The 23,079-nt window shown below is 42.7% G+C and overlaps 1 protein-coding gene across 1 annotated transcript in view; it reads left to right on the plus strand.

Moving 5' to 3' along the window:
• Positions 1-23,079, plus strand: part of CAPN6 (calpain 6) — an 82,001-nt gene that overhangs the window by 43,829 nt on the left and 15,093 nt on the right. The window contains exons 3-10 of the mRNA XM_073358847.1: positions 7,379-7,510; positions 8,211-8,419; positions 9,286-9,478; positions 13,273-13,466; positions 15,544-15,621; positions 16,874-17,069; positions 20,186-20,308; positions 22,861-23,063. Coding sequence (XP_073214948.1) covers positions 7,379-7,510; positions 8,211-8,419; positions 9,286-9,478; positions 13,273-13,466; positions 15,544-15,621; positions 16,874-17,069; positions 20,186-20,308; positions 22,861-23,063 — 1,328 coding nt within the window. The remainder of the gene's footprint in view (positions 1-7,378; positions 7,511-8,210; positions 8,420-9,285; positions 9,479-13,272; positions 13,467-15,543; positions 15,622-16,873; positions 17,070-20,185; positions 20,309-22,860; positions 23,064-23,079) is intronic.

A 23,079-nucleotide genomic window follows, 5' to 3' on the forward strand; every position in this document is an offset into this window, starting at 1 on the left:
GGTGACTTGTGGGAGTTGTAGTTTGGATTCCTCATGCCTGTATTCTCTTCCATAGCCTGGCTACATCTCCCATGATATACAAAGGTCTCCCACTCTTGCTGAGCCACAGTGGTCTATCATGAGAGGCCCTGGCCATGATACATGTGGGAGATATAATCTGGCTGGGGAACCTGGCCGATAGAGGAGAATGGGGGCATGAGGACCTGAACTACAACTCCCATGAGGCACTATTTCCACACAAAAATCTTTTTTTTGGTTTTGGCTAGAAGTTTTCAGGTGTTCAGTTTTTCAACAAAAAGTCTAAATTTTTGGGTGCAAAACAACCACTTTCCGTGAAAAATATCATTTTGTCAAAAACACAATTTTCCATCAAAAAACTATTCTGTAGAAATTTTTTGACCAGCCCTACTGTAGATGGATTGCAGTTCACTAGGTCATGGTTGTATCTCCTTTCTTGATTGAAGGATATTGGGATGGATACCTGGCAAGTCATTGCTGGTGGTCTGAAAATTAGTTGACAAGGTTCTAATGGACAAATAGCTAGCACACTAAGAGTACCATCTTTATGTGTCAGTCCACCAGAAACATAAGAGAAATTGTAATACATATAATAGAAAACTTTCTTCCTCTGAAGGAAGAAGACAGAAAGAACTAAAGGCCACAGCAAGTCAGTACTTTACTCCTCATAAAGGCAGCCTTTATCTAAAATGAATCCTTGACCTATCACAATATTTCACAGTAATGATCCAAATCACTGTGGCCTAAAATAATGTAAGTAGCACAGTGCTTGGGGCCAGGGGTCTAGAATACTGTATCTTTCTAGAAGGGGGCTGGAGGCTAGAGAATCTCACGGGTCTTTTTCCAGGTCTACATGGCAGAAGGTTCCCAGAACCATAACTACCTCATTGCTTATTGGTGAGGTTCAATGGGAGGTCAGCCTTTCAGAAAATCAGCTGTAATATTTCCAGCAAATGACAGCACTCTCGATGAGAACTGCACCAGAGCTCTAAGGATCAGGAGGAAAATGGTGCCAGACAAAAAACCATACCACATTTCACAGTATCTTTTTTTCCCTCGAAACACTGACTTCGAACCCCCCCGAAATGTGTGTTGTGGAGCCTGTGTGATGCTCAGGCTGGTGGGCCTTATGCGGCTTTAGTCATTGTTAGCCCCAAAAATAAAAACAAAAAAGATTTATATAAAAATGTTTGTGATGCATTTAACTTTGCAGAGTGATTTAGAGGAGACAAAAAAAATAAGTGTTGCTTAATCTCCAAATAATACAGGCTCCTAAAGTGCAGTGCCAGAGGTATGATCAACAACGCACAAAACTGGCATGTTCTTCTTCCCCTTGGATTAGCTTGCGTACATTTAGTTGGGTTTCTGTTTTTAAAATTAATGAGCTATGCTCCACTCCAGGTATGGATGGGATTGTGGGGGCAGGGGTGAAGGGAGGATAGAAACTGGCCAGTGTATAAACAGCAGACTGAGAACTAGATCCTGATCTCGCTTATTTACACTGGGGAAACACCACTGATTTCAGTAGTTACTTCCTGATTTACACAGGGGTGAGTGAGATTATGACTGGGTCCTATCTCCCGAATGAAGGTCCATCGGAGCACACTACCCTTTCCTGTAACTCACTAGTTGTTTTACATTCTAACGGCAATTACAAGCTAATAGCAAGACCTATTGCACATGATTATTAAGACTTCTCTTTATTCATTCCATAGGAATGGCAGCCAGGCTGCATACTGTACAAAGAGCCATCTCAGACATAACATTTTGAAAGGATTTTTTGTGAATGTTTGAGTGTCTGGCACAGTTGAACTGATCTTTTTTATTATTAAATGTCATTGCCTTGACGCCCAGCCCAAAATGGAGGAGGACTTGTAAATGTGCCTGCACAGCTGGGAGCTATTATGGGACAGACAGTCTCCCCTACCTCTCAAACCACACAAACAGCCCAGCAACTGTGTTCTCCCTCTGCCTCCTTTTTGATGTTGTTGCTTCTTAACCAGTGGGTAAGCTATAGCCGAGGGTGAACTTTCCCATCTGCTTTCTCAATAGCAGGAAGGAGGAATTACCACAGCGGCCACCATGCCCCAGTGCCCATTGAAGTAGGGCCAGTGTGAAGAGGGGCCTGGAGGAGAGCGTGATGCAGATCTGTGCTGAGCATTGTCTCTCAGACTCCCCCTGCCTTGTGCAAAATGGACTGCCTGGGGCAGGTACTTCACACACCATGCCGATCTCATGGACCCAGGGTAGGCCACAGATCCCAGATGTCTTATGAGCAGACAAAGATGTCTCACTTTTAGACCTTTAAGGCTGGGATTTCCAAAGGATGCTTAGGGAGTTACACACGCAAACCCTACTGGGAATTCAGTGGGAGCTGGGCACCTGGCTTCTTTTGAAAATCCCAGCTTTAATCACTGCCCTTGCTTTTTCTTTTTCCCCTCTCCCTGAAGCACTCTCCCTTCCATCCCCACCCACTCCACCACCCTCTCTTCAGCTCTACGATCGCCAGCTCTGAAGCACTTCCTCACAGATCAAGTCCTGCCCAGCCCCAGGTCTCTGTAGCCTCTCAGAATGCTTTACAGTGTGGTTTCAATGGCTCTGCTCTGAACAGTGTAGTGAATACATTAGTCTTAGGTGTGGCAGAATTCAATTTTTGATCATTTTGATGGATAATATCGACATCTCTTCTAAAGCCTTTTTATCAATTATCTATTTAAATGTTTGCAGTTGTGGGATATGGGGGTGTCAGAATGGGGGGAGTCAGACAATAATTTTTTAAAGATAGGAGATGATGAGATTCAAAAAGTCAACACTTTATAACCTTAAAACGTAAATTGTCACTATCACATGTCAGAATAGACATACTAAATATTCTGAAATCAGACTCTAATAAGTTTTCAAGCAGCATTTTTCTTACTTTGTCTATCTGTAAATTTTGCTTATCATAGATGGAAATATTTTTCTGTCAGTTAGCACGTGTATGTTGAAATCGATGTTTACCAACATCCACTGATAAAAATCTAATCCTTCCAAGTCTAACTAAGCTTGTTCTCCCCAACTAATGCCAAGGTCATAATGTTACTTTATGGCTGCTGGTAATGTTTAGACCAAGAAACATTTTTACAGGTAAATGGAGCCCTTTACTTAAGCTAAGCTCCTCTAAAGTCCATTACTTCTAATAGTGTGAACCACCCGAACCACTGCCAGAGGATAACAGATTGTCTCTTCTACCTGCCCATTCACAATTAATTACACATTTTGCAAACAACCTTCTAGACTGGAATTAGTCTCCCAATAGTGTCTAATTCTCTATTGTGATTTTCGCCACAAGTAATATCAGTCCTTCATCATCTATAAAGAATTCCATTACAGAGAGATGTACAAACCATTTGATGACTCAGATTGAAACTAGTAAATCTCTGACCTTTTACCAGTTATATCTGGGATTTCTCAAGAAATGTTTTCTTCAGGGGGAAAAAAAACCCAATCCACATAAATCCAATTCACCCACCACTCAAACCCTTTCCCAGCAGCTTGTGAAGTCCCAGCCTACAGCCTGTCGATCCCAAGCAGAAGAAAATCTATAATATATACCAGCTAAAATTGTAGTTTGTGTTATGTTTCAGGTACAGTAATGAGCTCTACCATATTGACCTTCTCAGTATTCTGTGAACTTGCTTATTAGCCAGTTCATTTATTATCTTCACTGTTTCACAGCTCGCCAGCTTTCAGAAAGGGCCATACCAATTAAAGTAGGACAAAGGGGTTCAGTGAGCCACTTTCTTTCTCACAGTATCAGTGTGCGAGTGACATTAAATTACAGATATATCACTCAGGGTTATAAGAATGGGAAATGGCACAAGCAGAATCGAATTACCTGAATAAAAGTCTTGTATGAAAATAGGGACATCATTATTTTCAGGGGCATCTCAAGCAGCTATAACCTCTTGCCTCCTTTTCAGACTCCATGCAGACTCCATACAGGTGGCAATTATAATTCTACACATAATGCAGATATGTGTAACTGAAGAACTACTGGGAGAACTGAGCTTTCTAAGGCTGAACTCTCTGAACATACAAGCAAAATACCCAAATATTTTCTTCCTGTATTATTTATAGTAATGAGGTTACAAATTGACTGAGAAGAACAATAAGGGACAAACAGAGCATCATATATAAAATAGGGTTTCCTGCAAATATCTGGGCCCAGATTCTGTTCTCACCCGCTCCAGTTTTATACCAGAGTATTTCCACTGATTTCAGTGGATTTGTACCTAAATAACAGGTATGGGATCAGAAGAGGCCCCTGGGAGCCCTAAGAAACAGCATTATCAAAAGCCTGATAATCATGATAGTTGCAATATAGAGATCTGACTCTCTCAAAGGAAATCTAGATTAGATGGAGCAATGGTTTCCTACACTATCAATTCCTCCTGATACACTGCAAAAACAATGAAAAAAAGGAAACAGTATATGTTTGGAATTAAACAAACACGTAGGAGTTTTTTGTTTGCCTCATCTAAACCCAGATACTATGGTCTTGGGTGCTATTCCAATGTCTGTGATTAATAATAAGGAAAATATACATCACATCATTTGCTTTTACTAGTTGTTTAGCTTCAAATATTTCAGACATGCTAAATATTTTAGTAGGTAAAAATGCATCAAGCAGGATCTTGAAAAAAATTATGCAGCTGCAATAGAAACAAGGAAGCAGTGCCAATCAACTCTTCAGCCCAGTGTTTACTTTCGGTCATAGTGGTCAGTTCCCTCTAATCATATCCACATGCTTGGCTTTTTGACACAAGCTGCTTTGGGACTGTACATAAGCGTATACGAGACACTTGACAAACGTTTATGTAACAATCCCCTCAATAGTTTAATATGGCTATTTTTGGCAAGGAGAACAAATAAGATTAATTTTCTGTTTGGACATGTCAAATATGGGTGTGCTTAATTTCTTTCAAAAATATGTTTTCTTGGCTTCCTAAAGAAACAACAACAAAAATGTTTGGACTACTTTGTTCCTGAGAACAAATCCACCCCATATTAATTATGCCAATGACAACATTTCAACAGGAAAAACAAACTAGAAAATATTACTGCCCGTGTTACTTAAAAGTCCAGCAAAAGATAATCTAGAGATTTATCCTCATTGGGTTTGGAATGTTTACCACCATTGCAAAGAAAAGGCCAGATCTTCAGGTGGTCTAAATCATAGCAAGAAGCTGAAGTTCCTGCCCTCATTCCCTGTGTTAAAGCTCTTGTACATTCCAGCTAAACATAATGAATCTGTCAATCGTGCAGGTAAGTAATCTGTGCCTAGCTGACACCAGCAATACCAGATTTTCCATGTACTTTCTCTTACTCAAAGTTTCTTGTAAAATTTTTAATTCATGAAGTCTACGTGTAAGAATTACTGACAGAAGAGTAGAGCACTGAATAATGATCAGTTGCCTGTGTCTCCCAATGCTCAACAATTCTCCCAAGAAATGCTGTTAAATGATTAAAATAGTATTGGGGTAAAAAACCCAAACCCAATACCCTTTTTTAAAAAGAATCCCTCCCTCCACCGCTACCCGCTCCATCTCCCACACTCGTCCCTGCCACCACCTCTGCCCCGTCATGCCACCATTCCCACTCTTACTGCCATCCCTCTCTGCCCCCCACTTCTCTTGCGGTCTCTAAAATGCAGTTCAGCGGGTACTGAAATGTGAATTCCAGGTTACCAAGCACACCAAACTTCCAAGGTGCTGCTAGCTGTGTTATCTCTGGGAACGTGGGGCTGGAGTTGCATAGACACCAATAACTGAGCACCGCGTGTCGATGCTGTCTGAGTTCAGAAGAGCTACTTTTCTGAGGCGTGCGAGATGAGTGGTCAGTAATGCTAACAAAGCCAGCACTCTCAAAAAGCTCTGTTCCTTCAGCCCCCTGGGCTTGTTGAACACTTGCAGCTGCATGCTTAGAGCCATCGGGCTAAGTCCTCAAAGGCTCTTAGGTGCCCATTAATTTCATGGGCAGTTTGGTGCCTAAATAACTTTGGAAAACCTCTGGGGGAGGCAAATTAAAGCCAATGTGGACAACAAGGCTCATGTTTTCACCTCTGGAGGTCCCCGGTTCAAACCCTGAGGTATCAGTCATGATGGAGGCCCTTGACAGAGGCAGTAGGATGATAGCATTCCGGTGTGAGGGGCAGTCATTTCCTGCCACTTCCTCTTTTGACCCCTTCACTCCACCCAAGCCTACCCCTCCCTTCTTTTCTTTCTCCCAACCTTGTCTTTGTAGCAAGTTCCCTGCTCCTGGGTGCCGAGTGATCACTCCCCTCTCATTCATGTCTTTCCTCAAAATGCACTGTCAGATGTTACCCTCCATCATTCTGTACATCCATTCATACTGTATGAAAAGCTAGAAACTCCGGCAAAAATGTTCAAATATGGGTGCCTAAATTAGGCAATTAAACCTATATTTAGGCATGTAACTGGGTGTCCTGACATTCAGAGAGGCAGAGTACCTGTACTCCTCTTTGACTTCAGGGAGAACTGCAGCTGCTCAGTACTTATGAAAATCAAGCCGCTTATTTAGGTGAATGGAACTAGGAATTGGACTTGCACGGCACAGGGGCCCTCCCACGCTGATCCTTCTGGAAGACCCATCCCTCCCTATGGATTTCAGTGCCTAACTTTAAGCTTCCAAGTTTGAACATAAACAAATAAAATAATAGTTTAAATGCTGTAAACTGGTTGGGGCCATCAGAGAAGTGTGGCTGTGGTGTGCAACTGAGAACTGCTCCATTCAACTCTTGGCTGCAATTACGATGTATGTGTCATCCCTGAAAAGGTTCCTGTGTATAAGCACAGCTTTCACAAGCAGCCATGTTGCGACTGCTGCCCGTTAATGCTAATGTGCTCCTGCTAGAGGGTACTTTGGAACCATGGAGAACTAAAATTGTTTCTCTCCAGCCTGCTCCTGCAATTTCAATGTGACTCAGGGGTAGTCTACATGGGAGACTCTGGAAAGTTAAGGTGAATCAATGAAAGGTGTGAAGTTAATGCACATAAGGTAAAGCACATTGAACCCTCACGTGGATGCTCTCGTTCAGGACTAAAATGGCCTTAGTGTACGGTAGCTTAATCCTCCTCCATGCTACAGCAAACTAAGTCATTTTGCTCTTAAATCAGATCATCCACATGCAGGTTTAATGTGCATTAATGTTGCACCTTTCACTGATTCACCTTAGCTTTCCTGAATGTCCCTGTGTAGACCAGCCCTTAGTTCTGCCAGTTCTGTTTCTAACTCCCCACTGGGCTCTTAAATACTTTTGCTCCCAAGTGTACCAGTAACTTCTCTTTTGTTCTGTAAGGAGCTCTGTGAAGACCCACACCTGTTTGTGAATGGAATCAGTGCCCATGACTTGCACCAAGGGAAGCTCGGGAACTGCTGGTTTGTGGCAGCTTGCTCCTGCTTGGCTCTTCGGGAGAATCTCTGGCAAAGGGTATGTGACCCAATATGCTTGGTGCTTGACATCCTAAAGCCTGTCCCCAAAGAAGAGCTGCGTGCCCTGAGCCAAGGTGTCCTGCATCCAAAATCACTGTCCATACAAAACCTGCTCATTTTCCTTCCTGTCAGTGTTAATTTAGTGTAACCCATGATCCACACCTCCTCTCCCTTCCCTTCAGGAAGAATATACAGCTGGGGAGTAGCAGGCACTTGAGGTTCAAATTTTCATTAGCTGCTCATTTTTATATGCCGTCTGCCTCACCAGTTGCTGCTCCCACGGCTTGTTATTATGTGTCTTGCCTGGAGGACAAGAAAGCAACTCTCTACTGAGCTGATTTCCCCCATACCCTCATTGGTATCAGGCAGAGGATGTTGCAGAAACAGGGACCACCTGCACCGTGATGCTTCTATCAGTCACTGCAAATATCACCCCAGTGCCATGTAGCCTCCCTCAAGATATGTTTTCATTCTCCGCATGGATTGCACCAAATGCGACTTTAGGTACTTTGGGACCAAATTCACTACTGGTGTAGGTGGGTGCAATTATCTGTGATTTCAGTTTAAGATCTTCAGAGGCTGATGGGGCTACCAGAGCCATGCCCTTTGTGGTATCTGCCAAGGAACCAGAGCAAGCCACCCCCTGATTAGGTCTCATTTGTTGTGTATGGTGAACTGTGCTTTTCTTCATTTCTCAGGTGATTCCAAACTTTAAGGAACAAGAATGGGATTCAAAGAGACCCCAGAAATATGCTGGGATTTTTCACTTCCAGTTCTGGTATTTTGGACAGTGGACCGACGTGGTCATAGATGACAGATTGCCAACAATTAATGGGGAGCTGATCTACTGCCATTCCAACATGGAGAATGAATTCTGGAGCGCACTACTGGAGAAAGCTTATGCAAAGTATGAATTAGCTGAATGTCCTTTAAGTGATTTCAGCTACACATAAAAATCCACCTTATCATTTCAGATGCTACTGATTTCCTCTCTCACCCCTATCATATTTCCCCAGGTTACTTCCCAATTACTGCTGCTCTTGGAGAATATGTAGCTTTGAGACTGACTCCAGGACCCTTCATTAAACCATTCCCAAGAGCAGAGCTGGTCAAAATCAGACTTCTCATTATTGTGAAACATTTCAAACTTAAAAAATCATCCCAATTCTGGACAAAAAGCCAACATTTCAATTTTGTATTTTTTTTGCAAAACAAAATTCTGGAAAAATTATTTCAGGGTCAAAACATTTCATTTTAATAAATTCAAAATGTTTCATTTTGATCTTTTTTTTTTTTTTACATTTTGAAATGAAAAGTTCCTTTAAATGAAAAATCAAACCCTTTTATTCTGAAAACATGAAAATTGGACATGGCAACATTTAAAAAAAATCCACATTTTTTGTTGAAATTGATCCAATTTGGGGGGGAAATCAAAACAGCATTTTCACACAGAAAATCGTTGTAACAAAAATATTCTGACCAGCTCTAGCCAGGAGGTGCTCCTAAGGCAGTGATCTCCTTCCCATGCTTCTTACAAAAATCATGTTTCCCCTTCATTACATCTAAAGCTAGCAGTTCAGAGACCAGGAATCTTAGGGATGCTCTCAGGTCTATTGCATAGCAGTGTAACAAAGCTTTCTTCCCAGTTCCCTGCTGTTCAGACAAACTTGTGATCCTTTTTCTTGGTGGTCTCAAATATTACACAGAAATAATCCGATTTGGCTTGGTTTTAACAGCCAGAAAATGAGTCAATTTGTTCCATCTTACCTCTAGGCTGGCTGAGTCTTATGAAGCCCTGGATGGAGGCACTGCTGCAGATGCAATTATTGATTTCACTGGAGCAGTGGCAGAATCCATTGACCTGGTCAAGGGCAAATATTGTGAAAATATTTCTGAGCAAATGAAGCTGTTTGAAGACTTGCTGAAAGTACATAAAAGAGGCGGGTTAATCAGCTGTTCCATCACGGTATGTGTGCAGACTTTGATATACAATGGTTTATTCTGATTTTTCTTGCCTGGAAAAACGATCTTAACATAAATATATTCAGCATATCCTTAATTTGGATTTTGAAAAGGTGGTTTGTAGAAAGCTAATGACTTGGCAATGCTGTCAGCCAAGAACAATTCCCTAAGCCACCGGCTATAATTCAGGAAACCACAGTCACGTGCCCCGCCATTGACCTTTCTGAATGGAGAAAGGTACCCAATTTGTAACTTGAGCAGAGATGAACAAATTTAGAGTATACTCACTTCCAACCAAGGAGGCTGGCACCATGTCCCCTTAAGACATTTAACTTCTTGCTGAAACCTGTTTACAGAATCACTTTTCCAAGCACTGAGCTGCTAATTCTTCTTCCTGCTGGTGGTGACAGGGCCATCTTTGTGTCAATATAGTACCGGAGCTGAGTGGAAGTGGTGAGCTCATCCAGCTGTTCAGAGCAGGAACGTGGGCTTTATGTTTCTCACTAAAGCTTCTGGTGAAATAAAAACCACTGTGAATACTTGCAGTCTAAGACTATCCTATACATATTTACATAGCACCCAAAGTGGGCTGGATGCTTTACAAGAGAGCAAAGAGACATGCTCCCTGCCCCAAGGAGCTACCAGCAGGGTTGTGAAAAGTGCTAGTCACTGGCCTACCTCTGCTCCCCAAAAGCCCATGCTAAAGCTCCCATTGACTTCAGTGGAAGCAGGGTTAGACCAATGCTGAAAGCCATTGAAAATCCCACCTTAAATGAAGATGACATCACAAGTGAAGGGAAAACAAACTGCTCACCATGCATTTTTGGATTTTCTGTGAATTTATTTTAAAATTATTTAGAAACTGAGTTTACTTATTTTCTGGACAGGAGCCCCGGGGAAGGGTGTGAAAGGGAGAGGGGATAATTCCATAAGATCAAACAGGGCAGAGTTAAGGTTCTATGAAGCTCCTGGCTGCACTGCTCTCTCCTTTCAATTCTGGAGACCTATAAATGTCAAGGCTAACATCTATGGACTTAGTCAAGTCACTTAACCTCTCAGCTTCGTTTCCCTCTTTGCAAAATGGAAATTATACCACTTACCTCCCCCCTAGAAGTACTGTGGTGATTAACTGGTTAGTACTTACAGTCTGCAATATGAGTTCCCAACTACCTGCTTTGTTTGGAAATTGTTCCTTGAAAATATGAGTGTATTAACATTGGCACTTGTGTGCCGATCCCAGAACAATCAGCTCTGGCCCACTTCTGCAGCAAGAAAGTTGGTGGTAATCGAAAGATCCCCCATGATTGCAAAGCAGGTCAACTAAGTGTGGAGGTCATTGCTCTAACTACAACTCGGCATCCACTGTTTCAATGCACTGTCTCCCTTCACCAAGAGGGGAGAGCATGGTGCCTGGGAGATGGCTCCCTGATTGGACTACCAGCCTATAGAATGGAGAATGAGCGCATGAGGCTCCCAAACTACAACTCCCATGAGGCACTGCAGCTGCACTTCAGTATCCAAATATTTTGGGAGTCGGGGTGTTTTGTTTTGTTTTTTTGACAGAAACTCAACATTAAAAACAAAAGTCTGACAAGCTCTATCACTAACTTCCCCCAAAGCCTTAGGCTGGCATCCTGCTTTAATGTGATGGCAGTGGACAGAAATACCAAGGGGGTGATTGAAATTATCACTAAAAAATGCTGAGGCTGTTTATTTAATAACAATAGCTTGGGGAAAAGGTAAAAGTTTAGGTGGCTGGAATAAAATTAAGCACTTGCTAGTGCTTTCCATTCTCCCCTGAAGTTCTATTTCTGCCCTTTGAATTAATCAAATAAAACACAAATGCTTCTCAACCTTGTTATGCAGGCACTATATTTATTGATTTATCCTGGTGTATGAAACTGCCTCACTAGCATTTTACCTCTCGGCTCCGATAAGTGTGTTATACACACCACAGTGCTTGCTAACTGCAGAATATTTAATACTTAAGTGGCTTACATCCCAATTTAGAAGTGACCCAACATGCTCCTTTGTTTACAGAACATCCCAAGGCTTGTACATTTGGCAGTTCAAATGGAAGGCAGTTTAAATTTCTTATTTAAAAGAAAAAAAACAACAACCTTAAATAGAAAGTGAAAAAGCCAGGTGCCATCCTGCTGAAAAGAAGAGTGCAGTCGCTAATGGAGATTCTTCTGGCGCTACAGTTTAACAAGCAGGAATGGTGATAGACTCCTTTGCTGTCATGGAAACTTGTGCTCTTATTTGTGAAGAGTACAAATGAAAGAAAGTGTTGGGGGGGGGAAGCCCTGGGAAATGTCAGTGGCTCTCAATATAACATATGAACTGATTCTTTGTGAGCTGTTGTCGCTGAAATATACTGTGGTCTTGGCATTAGTCCTGCAATTTCAAGCGCATCAGTCAGACCTGATCTGATAGTTAGATGTGGTGAGAAGTTTCTCTGTTGCTTCTTTTTTTACTAATTTATATACCAAGCTGTTCAAATCTTCCAGCTGATTTGAAATGGGTAAGAATGTCTGGCATGGTCACACATCACTATCAGTGCTGTAGTCCATCCCTCTCTTCCCACCAGAACCAAGGCTTGTATCATCGCTGAGATTTGATTTTGGTCATTCTGTTCCATGAAGAGAACTGAGAAATGCAAAGAGCCAAACCCTAACAACTCATTCCTGCTGCTCCAAGGGGAGTGTTGGTTGTGTAGAGAGTATGTAAGCCCTGCAGGATCTGGCCCAACGTGAAAGAAAAACAATATAAGGGCCTGATCCAAAACCCATTTATTAAACGGGAATCTCTTTTCCATGGGTTTCAATGGGCTTTGTATCAGCCCCATCTGCATAAAACAGATAGAAATCCAAGTGCAGGAGAAGCATTTGTCAAACATTCTTAGATCAGGATTCAGAGTAGCAGCCGTGTTAGTCTGTATTCGCAAAAAGAAAAGGAGTACTTGTGGCACCTTAGAGACTAACAGATTTATTTGAGCATAAGCTTTCGTGAGCTACAGCTCACTGCATCTTAGATCAGTAGCTGATCATGCCAGGCAGGACACCAGGGTAACACGCTACCAACCTGTCACATCTGGAGACCTGGGTTCAAATCTGAGTTAAGGTCCCCAGAGGAAACTAATCTGATAGCATCAGCATACACAAGAGATGCACCGACTGTCACACGGCAGTAGTCAGCACACAGGGACCAGCGTAATCACTAGAACTGGGATCAATGGGTGAGAGCCAGGGTAAGAGTCAGACCAGGTTCAGAGTCGAGGTAGTTACTAGGCAAGAGTCGGGGTCTGGCTGGGGTCAGAGACTGGAGACCAATAAACAAGCTGAGGTCTGGCATCATAGCAAGCCAGAAGCCTGCATGGTTGCCCAAACAGCTCCCTGGGCCACCCTCCAAGGTTAAATAGTGAGCATGGGCCAATCAGAAGGCCACAGCGTGCTGTCTCTCTGGACTCCTTGGGCAGTACATGCTGCGGTGCCTAATCTCCACAGTACACCCTGGATTTCACTTTGTATGGCCTCCTGGTAATGATGTGAGAACATCAGCTGCCCCAAACTCCCCAGACCAGGGTTCTAGTCCCCTGGATCCTTAGGCTGCCTGATACTGGTCTAGAGGGATGTTGACTTTGATCCATTATGGCAATTCCTCTGTTACTGTATTTCTACAAGGGAACCCACAGTGGTATGTAAAAAAATAAACCTCTTGACTGTGTATGTGCTAGGTGCCCTTATTGATTTTGAAGTTCATATTAGTTCCTTGTGGGATTTTTTCTGTGTGCTGCAGACTTCATCCCCCAATGACACCGAGGTGGAGACGGATATGGGTCTGATCATAGGCCATGCCTACTCGGTGACGGCAGTTCAGAAGGTGCGCCTCGGAGAGAGGCTCCTGTTCTCTTTTAAGTCAGAAAAGCTCTTCATGATCAGAATGAGGAATCCGTGGGGAAAGAAGGAGTGGAACGGTGCATGGAGTGACCAGTACGTGTTGGGGGCTTCTGTGTTCCAATAATTTAGCTGTCATTTGTGGCTGCTGGAAGTTAGATGTGTGATTAAATGCTAAGAAACACAATGTTGTTTGCAGTGTTTGTCCCAGGATACAAGAGACAAGGTAAGTAGTTTTCGAGTTTCCTTCCCCGGACCCGATGAAGAGTTCTGTGAAGCTTGTAAGCTTGTCCCTTCCACAAACAGAAGCTGGTCCAATAAAAGATACCACCTCACCCAACTTGTGTCTCTATGAAATGCTATGGCATTCCACAAGACAAGAGCCTCTTTGACGTTGGGAGTGTTCTGTCATCTCTTCCCAAGCGTAGCAGCCTACGAACAAATGGAACACCACATCCTGCTGCAATGAGGGAGATGTGGCTTACTTTACCTTCTGGACTGCAGCATGCCTCTTGCAGCATTCTTTTGGCAAGCGGCATAGTCTGTGGTTAAAGTATAAGGATGATGAGTCAAGGACGGGAGGTCTGTTCTCATCTGTGTCACAGACCCCCTGCATGATCCTGGCAAGCCACTGAGCCTTTCTGTGGCTCACTTTCCCATCTGAAAAATGCTCCCTCTTAGGCTATCTTGAGGCGCTGATGAAATGTGCCATCAAAGTGCAAATTGTATTATTTCTTAAATGACTTTGTAATGGATCATCACATGGGTCATGAGTTCTGCAGAAACCCTTCCAGAGAGTTAAGGAGGAGCAGAGTGACTGGTTCTGCTGGGTTTGTTCCATGACCCAAGGCCTTAAACATTAAAAGAAAGAAATAATACATTACATTTCAGTTGGCCATTTCTAGGGCATTTAGTCAATGCTTTCAACACTTAATAATATGATGCTCCTTAATAACAGTGTACCAACTTCCCTGTCTTTCCTCTTTTATCTGACAAAGAGGCTGTTACTTTCAGTCGGTGCTTTATCCCCGTTCAAACAAAGTGCTGAGCTGGCCAGATGCAAAGAGAAACAAGTTGTCTTGATTTATACTAGAGACAGAGGGCCAGATTCTGAAGTGTACTCTCAGCCCTTTCTCCGGCAAAACTCCATTTACTTCGGTAGAGTTTGGCATGAGCAAGATCTGTGGGGCTGGCCCATTGAAAAATCCACACCCCTACGTGACATAGTTATACCGACCTTAACACCCTGTGTAGACTGTGCTATGTCAGAGGGCGAGCGTCTCCCGCGGACATAGCTACCGCCTCTTGCAGAGGTGGCGTTATTAAGCCAACAAGAGAGCTCTGTACTGTCGGCTTAGAGTGTCTTCACCAGACGTGCTACAGTGGCACAGCTGCATTGGTGCAGCTGTGCTGATGTACATTTGTAGAGCAGATTTGCCCTTAGGGCCTGTCCACATGAACAATTAGACTGCAGCAAGATGGGATGTGAAACTAGCTGTTTGTGCACCCTGCTGATGCACATTAACAATTCACCGATCTGCTTTGATCTAGGCCTGGTTCGAAGAGGACTAGGTGTTAACAGTTTGTTGGAGCACTTTCATCTAGCCCTCTTGGAAACAGGACTAAATCAAAGTGCACTAGCAGACTGTTAATGTAAATCAGCAGAGTACACATGAACAGTTAGACAGCGGCACGCTAATGTGGGGTTGGTCACACCCCAGCTTGCCACAAACGAAATGTCCGTGTAGCCACCCCTTATATAATACCTTCCCGTCCAAGTGCAGAGCATGATAAATCGCTCAGGAGGAAATTCAGGCTGTGTTTCCAGAGCAGTTCATGTACATTGTGAGGGTCCTTGGGGAATAAAGTCATTCTCATGTGGAAATTTCATCCAAATCTGACCTTCCAAGCCAATGGTTCAGCTATACTGAGGGAGAGGCTCTCAAGTGAAGTAAATCAAGTGCTGCTGTAACTGTGTTTAACATTTTGTCTTTAACCATGTGTCAGTGATGGTTTAATAAATGCCTCTGTGTAAGGCAACAAAACTTTCCTATATATGATCCATCTTGTCAGTGCTCAGACAGTATTTGAATATGAGGGGACAATAAAGGGACTTTTTTTTCCCAAGTGAGAAGATTTAATTTCACATATTAAAGCACTTTTTTACTTCCAGGTCTGAAGAATGGAAGAAAGTGAGCGACTCAGAGCGTAAGAGCTTGGGACTCACAGTTCAAAATGATGGCGAGTTCTGGTGAGTAAAAATATCTCTGTTGCTTGGGGAACCTCCACTGGAGCTGTCTAAGTCAACAGTTATTATTCGTCCTGGTGTTGTACCTCCCTCAAGGATAATTTCTCTGAATGCATGAGGGCCTGGGACTGTCCTGCAGCTACTGACATTGGACATTAGCAACTAGTGTTGCTTCAGATTCTCAGAGGGTGGGGATGGAAAGCGTGCGAAAGAAGCAATGGAACCAAATACCTCGGCCTGAATGAGTACTTACATTACAGGCACCTCAGATCCATGCTCCTTCAGTATTTAGGAAAATCCCCTTCTTCCTAAATTGATTTGTGCATGGCAAACTATCAAATATCAGGCACTCTCCCAAACTGCATCTAAAACTATCTGCCTGGTACAGTATCTACCTCATGGATTTCCAATTCATCCATCACTGTAGAAGTGAGGTCCCTATAAATAAAGATGTAATTAACTAATTTTGATCCTAGTCATTGTTTCCCTGACTTGGGACTCTGTATTCCAGACAGACTGTCTGGAGCCCTGATGAGCCAGCGGGGAGGGGTCACTATCGACAGACATTCTCCTGTCCCAAGGGTCAGTGTGTCACTGCATACCCTTCGCTTTGTCAGAACTGGGAACAAGGGGTTAAATGCAGAGTTTGGTTCCAGGTCTCTTCTATGTCAGGAGAGACCCCAAGCCATGATTACTAGACTGACCCTACTGGATATTAATCTTCAGGACCATCTGCAACTATGTCACAGCTACAGCAAAAACAACCGCTGACCCAGACTAACATGGCTACCCCGCTGAAACTACAGCAATATTTCTTGGTTAAAACACTCCCATAGATGAGACTTAAATGGGTTTTAACTGTTTCACACGCCATAGCCCAGTTTAGGGACAGTGCTAGGCTGTATTTAAATCCTGAGTACACTTCAGGAGGGACCCACATTGTAACCATGTATGGAGACCAACAGGCTATAACAAAGTCACCTGAAATGGTTGCTTCTGTGTTGTAGATAGAACCTTTGTAGCAGGTACAGAGATGGCATTTGCCCTATGCCATACATACAGTACCAGTTCCAGCCCTGTGGTTATAACCATGTTCTTAGGATCAGATGGGTTAAGGTGAAAGACAAGTGATGCCTCCACTTGAGCTTTAGAAGGCACCGTGTGTTGTCTTGCCACAGATGGGCATGATGATCCTTTTTATGGAAAGCTTGAGGCCTTTTTTACAAATCATGCCTTGCTTGTGTCCCTGGTTCAGGATGACATTTGATGACTGGTGTGAGAACTTCACCGATGTTGATGTCTGTCGTATTGTGAACACTTCGTACTTCAGCATCCACAAAACCTGGGAGAAGAAAATGGTGTACGGGGCCTGGACCAAGCATTCGGAACCACTGAAAAACCGCTCCGGAGGGTGTTTCGATTACAGAGCCACCTTCTTACAGAATCCCCAGGTAGGAGCTCATTTACACTGAATTGAGAAGGCAATCCTTGGGGGTCAGTGGTGACTCTTGAACAGGAAGCCTGTGCATTTCCATGTAAAGACCACCTGGGAGCATGTTGTTTCATAGATTCCAAGACCAGAAGGGACTGTGACCACCTAGTGTTCTCCCATAGAACGCAGGCCATGAACTTCCCCCAAAATAATTCCTAGAGCAGAACTTTTAGACAAACATCTCACCTAGGTTTAAACATTGTCACAGGATAAAGACTCATATATGTTTCAGTGACTTCTGTAATACCTTGCAGAGTATATAGATATTTATTTAAGACTCATTTTAGCTATACTGAGCCTTGCCCACATGGTCAAGGCAGGAGGAGGTGTCCCTCGTGGATGATGATGAAGGGAGGTGAGTGACCTATTGCCCTGAATCCATGTCCATTCTCCCAACACCTAAAGGAACACTGGTCCAAATTTTATGTTGGCACTAATTCATTTTATTAATAGTATTAACCCTGTAGAGACTTTGGCTGAGTGTGATCAAGGGGTAACTTTTTGCACTGATTAGGTTCCTTAAGGATATATAAAACCCCAGAGTTGATTCTCCCATCACTACTCACAAGGCTCTCTTTTTCTTGTCCTAGCTGATTGCTCTCAAGCTATCAAAGTTAGCTGGTTCTTTGCTCTCCCCCGTGTCAGACATTGCCAGCACAGCGCATGAGGAGTCAAATGCAAAACTCCCATTATTGTCAGTGGGAGCTGGGCATTCAGTGCTCCACATATTACTTTGAAAATTGACCTCTTTGTTTTTTGGGAGAACTCCCCATACTTACAATTGCAGAGACTGTTTTTGTGCCTCCTTGTCTACATTTAGTTGGGTGGTTTCTGTCAGCATTCCTTCTATTTTCTTAGCAGGGCATCAGACAGCTGCAATCTTCATTGCTCAGACTAGGAATCATCTGTAACTCCCCGCTTGTCCTTGCCTTTAGGTGCCTAGCAGGGAAGAATGGCTTCTCTTCTATCTCTTCCACAAACAGTCTCCCTTGAAAAGGATCAGTGCTCATGTGAATTTGTCCAGTTCACAGGGGTGGCAGTTCCTCTTTCTGATCTTGGACATTTTCTTAGTGTTTGTGTCGGTCTACTTTTTAAGTGTTCAACTACAAAAAAGAAGAGTTCCTGATGTAAGAAGAATATTATAGATCAGATGCAGTGAAAAGAGCTTCTTTTATTAAATCCTGTCTCAAAGATTAGTACTAGCATTCCTGTGAAATCTTTACCTTTAGTTAAGGACAAATTAAATTACCTTGTTCCTGTGTCACATACTACAACAGTCTGGAGACCATTTCTGACCCTCACCCACCGGAGGGAACAGTCTAATTCCCTTGACGGCCTCCTCTGAAGCAAATATTTTCACAGAGGGATTATGAGATATCCACTTCCCTTGCAAAATAAGAGAATTTAAGCATTTTGACAATCTGCTATCAGCACATGCCCAGGGCTAATTTCTCTTATTGGTTACTTTATTGGCTACTAGGAGAACAAAATTGGAGCCTAAATAGTGGTTCTCACTATTTATCACTCCTCAGGTAGAGATTCTTGAGTCCCCTCAGTCCTGACAAGAAACAGTTAAACCAGAAAGAAATAACAGGCCGAGAGCCTGGGAGGGAATTAATTTTCTCCAGGACAGCTTTCCTTGTGCCTCCTCTGCAAGAGTTTGACGTTTCCTCAAAGTTAAAATGATATTGCCCTAAAGCATGACGGTAAAGGGGAGAAAGAAGGGAAGGTGCCTCATTGTACAGGGCAGAGTGACTCTGAGGAATCTGAAATCACCAGCAGGGGTAGATTAGACGGTGAAAGCAAAGGCAATCCCAGTGTCCACCCCCGAGGAGAACTAGTGAGGAAAACTTTTCAGCAGCATCGGATGGGAGAAAGCTAAACATACCACAGATTACATTACCCTCAATACTGGTCACAATGTTCCAGCGTTCTCTTTAAAACATGAAGCCAGATCAGTGCACTGCACAGTTGGGCCACATTGCAATTTGATGCTGTTTTTCATTTGCTTCATAGTCTCAGTGCAGGGGAGCATCCAATCTTCCTAATCTTGACATATATAGCACCATTTCTTTCCCTTGACAATTTCCTACAACTGAGATTTGCCCATTAGTGGCAAGTATGAGGAATGAACAGGGAACTTAAAGGTGTCTGTGAATGGGGAAAGAATTTGGTGTTTGGCCCCGTTTGCTTCTTTGTGGTGTAAAAAACACTCTTCTGGCCTTCTTTTATGTATTAGAAATTCTGGTCTTGTCTACTCTCTTTTCTCTGAAAGATTCTGAATCACTGGTGAACTAGTAGGATAGTGATACCATAATTAAAAAACCAGTGAAGCATGATTCATTGAGAAGAGGAAGTGCTATTTATACAGGCTGCACAAATATTTTGATTTTTGTTTGGTCTTGTTGAAACCTACTCAACTAAAATCCCTTAAACACCGTTGGGATAAAATATCTCTTAGTTAAAGATGCAAACCATCCTCTCAGTCAATTTCTCTGAGTCTTCCAAATATTTTCAGCAAAACCAGGAAAGACCAAAACGGACATTTCTGAAGTAACTGGGGTCTGGGGGTGTGGAACAAAAAACCCTTTTCATGCTTTCTTTATGCATCATCAGATACAACCCATTTGTCATTTTCATGTCACCGGTAAGGAAAATACCTGGAGTAAACCAGCCCTACTTGGAGATCCATGTAGAAAAAAAGCAAACGCACAGTCCAGACTTTGTTGTTTAACTTTATCTCCTTTCCCCTTTATATTTTTTAAGATTTCTTTTTACTATTGTTTTCAGAGCACATCTGGTGTCATGCCACTTCAATAGCTACTTGGAGACATTCTCTTTTAGCATGCATTGAATGAATCACTGATTTCAATATCTCTGATACTATTAGTTTCAAAATCCCAACAATTGTAACTAATTTTCAGCTACAACTTGTCAGGAATTGATCATGGGTTTGTCCCTGGAATGATGGTTCTGCATCCATTTCCAGGTACCTCTGCAGTATGCCCTTGTGTACAGTATCCCAGAGATGTTGTCCTAAACAGCTGGTTCTCTGTTCTGTCTCCCCCTTGCTAGTATGTCTTTGATGTCAAGAAGGCTGAGGACAAAGTGCTGATTTCACTACAGCAACAGGATCAACGCATTTACAAGAAAGATGGGAAAGGGGACAACTTCCCTATTGGCTTTGAAATCTTCAAGGTAGGCCACATCTTCATTTGGGTTTAGAACCTAACTGCAGCTTCACCTCATCAATGGGTGTTTGGCAGGTAGATGCACATTTCAGACACCATGGGGTCTAACTGCCCCTGAGATCTCTCAACATGATTCTTGCCCAGTTACTGCAAATACATTCAGATACCAAAGTCACTGGGGCTCTTCAGTTTCAAAGCTCAAACCCCTGCCTCTTGAGCTTAAGGAGCAGCAGGATATGGCAAGCCACATGTGGGAGACATGATTGTGTCCACTCAGCTTCCTCCTGACAGCCTCTACTATTGCGCTGGTGATGACTGTATGAAACAGTTCACACAACGCTGGAGGAGTTGGTGGGCGGGGAAAGTGCAGAAAATTTTGAAGTCTCTTTCATTCATCAGGTTTGGAAATGAAACAATCTTTTTAGTTTGTTACAAAAAAATTATCTAGAATGTTGGTGTTTGAAATGTGAAGGTTTTTGCGGGGTTGTTGGTTTTCTCATTTCCCCCCCTTGCTTTTCATTTTGCCAATCAATGCAACAGAATGAATGGTGTCTGAACATTTGTCTCTTTTTCCCCGCTGTTTCCTATGGCTACAGTGAAAAGTTGAGAAAATTTGCAAAAGTTGCAAAGTAGCAAGAAGAAAAATGGGGGAATAAAAAGCAAACTCTGGACATCATTCATTCTCACTTTAAGGCCGGAAAGAGCCAGCATGATCATCTAGTCTGACCTCCTAAACAGCGCAGGCCACAGAACCTCACCCACCCACTCCTGTTATAGACCCCTGACCTCTGGTGAAGTTACTGAAGTCCTCAAATCATGATTTAAAGATTTCAAGTTACAGAGAATCAACCATTTACACTAGTTCAAACCTGAAAGTGACCTGTGCCCCATGTTGCAGAGGAAGATGAAAATCCCCCTCAGTGACCTGAGAGGAAATTCCTTCCATACCCCAAATGTGGTGATCAGTAAGACCCTGAGCATGTGGGCAAGACCCAACAGCCAGACACTGGGGAAAGAATTCTCTGTAGTAACTCAGCACCCTTCCCGTCTAGTGTCCCATCACTGGCCGCTGGAAATATTTGCTACTAATAATCACAGTTCAGCTACATGCCATTGTAGGCAGTCACATCATACCATTCCCTCCATAAACTTATCAAGCTCAGTCTTGATCACTGTCCCTACCCTAAACAACAGTACATGAGTTGATTGTGCCATAAACAGCAAGTTGACATTTACATTCAATGCATATACATTTGATAAATTCACAGTATCAAAATATATTGAGAAGTATAATTAATACATTCTTCCGGAACACTGCATGATTTGTCTATTCCGTATTCTTATCTATTCAATAAACCTAATTATAGGATAACAATCTGAATACAGGATAACATTTTCACAGAAATGTCGTCTTCTTTTTTGTCTGTCAAAATTGTGTTTTGGAAATGTTTGACCAGTCCTACTAATTAATGTGGCTAATTACACACTGAAGTTTATAAGCCAAATTCTCTGCTTCATTGAAGTCAAAGAAATTATGCCAGCAGACAAGTTAGTGTTACTTTTGCAGGTAGAATGGCTGGAGAAATACATACATATTGTAATGATTCTGTAGAAAATGTTGCAGTCCCCCAGAGAAGATATTGCTTCAAGGTTGTGAACCAAGCATAGATGTCAATCAAACATTTTCTGTATTCAGATTAGAAGGGACAGCAAAGGGCATTCCATCAAAGTGCGTGCACATATTCCTGTGTTACACATTGTACGTTTTGAGAAGCACTTACGTGCTCTAGTGAGGGATGCCACAGAAGAACCTCAACATGCAGTAGAGACATTTGTGTGTGAATGAGTGCCCGGACAAGCCTTCGGTTGCTATTTTCAGACCTCTGCTACTCTATTATTGCGCCTCTGCTGGTGGACACAGCATGTACTGGCAGCTCTCTCTGCAGTGGGCCCTTTGAAAATAAAGCAGCTTCACTTCATGTGCACTTGTATGAATGCATTGTCCACATAGTGCAGGTAGAAAGGCTTTCCCATTCTCCATTTGGGAAAGATGCAGCAGTTAGAGCACTGAACTGGAAGTCAGAAACTCTAATTCTGCCCCTGATTTTGTTTTGCAAGTCATTTTACCTCACAGTGCCTCATTTTTGCCATCTGTGTGGTGGGGATAATGATATTGATCCTTTGTAAAGCTTTGAGATCCTTGGATTAAAAGCTCTAAATAAGTCTCAAGTATTATTATTAGTATGGTAAAATATTAATCTTTAGAAAATGTGGCCCATTTTGTTTGGTGGTGTTTGTAAGTGAAGGATGATGTTAGCCACTTCTTTAGCACTAAATCCATTTCAAACCAGATTGTTGTATAATGATGTCCAGGATCTGCCTAAATGTACCTTGGGGCTGGCTAGGGAACGCAACGTTTGATTTTCCTGCTCACATGACTGCACATCATTGTGGAGGCATTCATGTCTCATCACTGGAAACCAGAACCAAACAATGCAGCAAGAAAGACTGTGAGTGAGAAATAAACATGCCAGATCTTGTTCTGCTGTGTAACTGTAGGTGGAGCTTAACAGAGACTATCGGATGCACAAGCTGCAAGTACAAGAAAGAGTGGCAACCTCCATTTACATCAATACACGCACCGTGTTTCTGAGGAAGCTCCTTGCACGGGGTCGCTATGTTCTTATCCCAACAACACACTATCCTGGCATCGTCACAGCATTTATCCTGAGGCTCTTTACAGATGTGCCATCAGAACTCAGGTACTTGCTACTTTAC

The sequence above is a fragment of the Lepidochelys kempii genome, chromosome 9, assembly GCF_965140285.1.
Source record: "Lepidochelys kempii isolate rLepKem1 chromosome 9, rLepKem1.hap1, whole genome shotgun sequence".
NCBI lineage: Eukaryota > Metazoa > Chordata > Testudines > Cheloniidae > Lepidochelys > Lepidochelys kempii.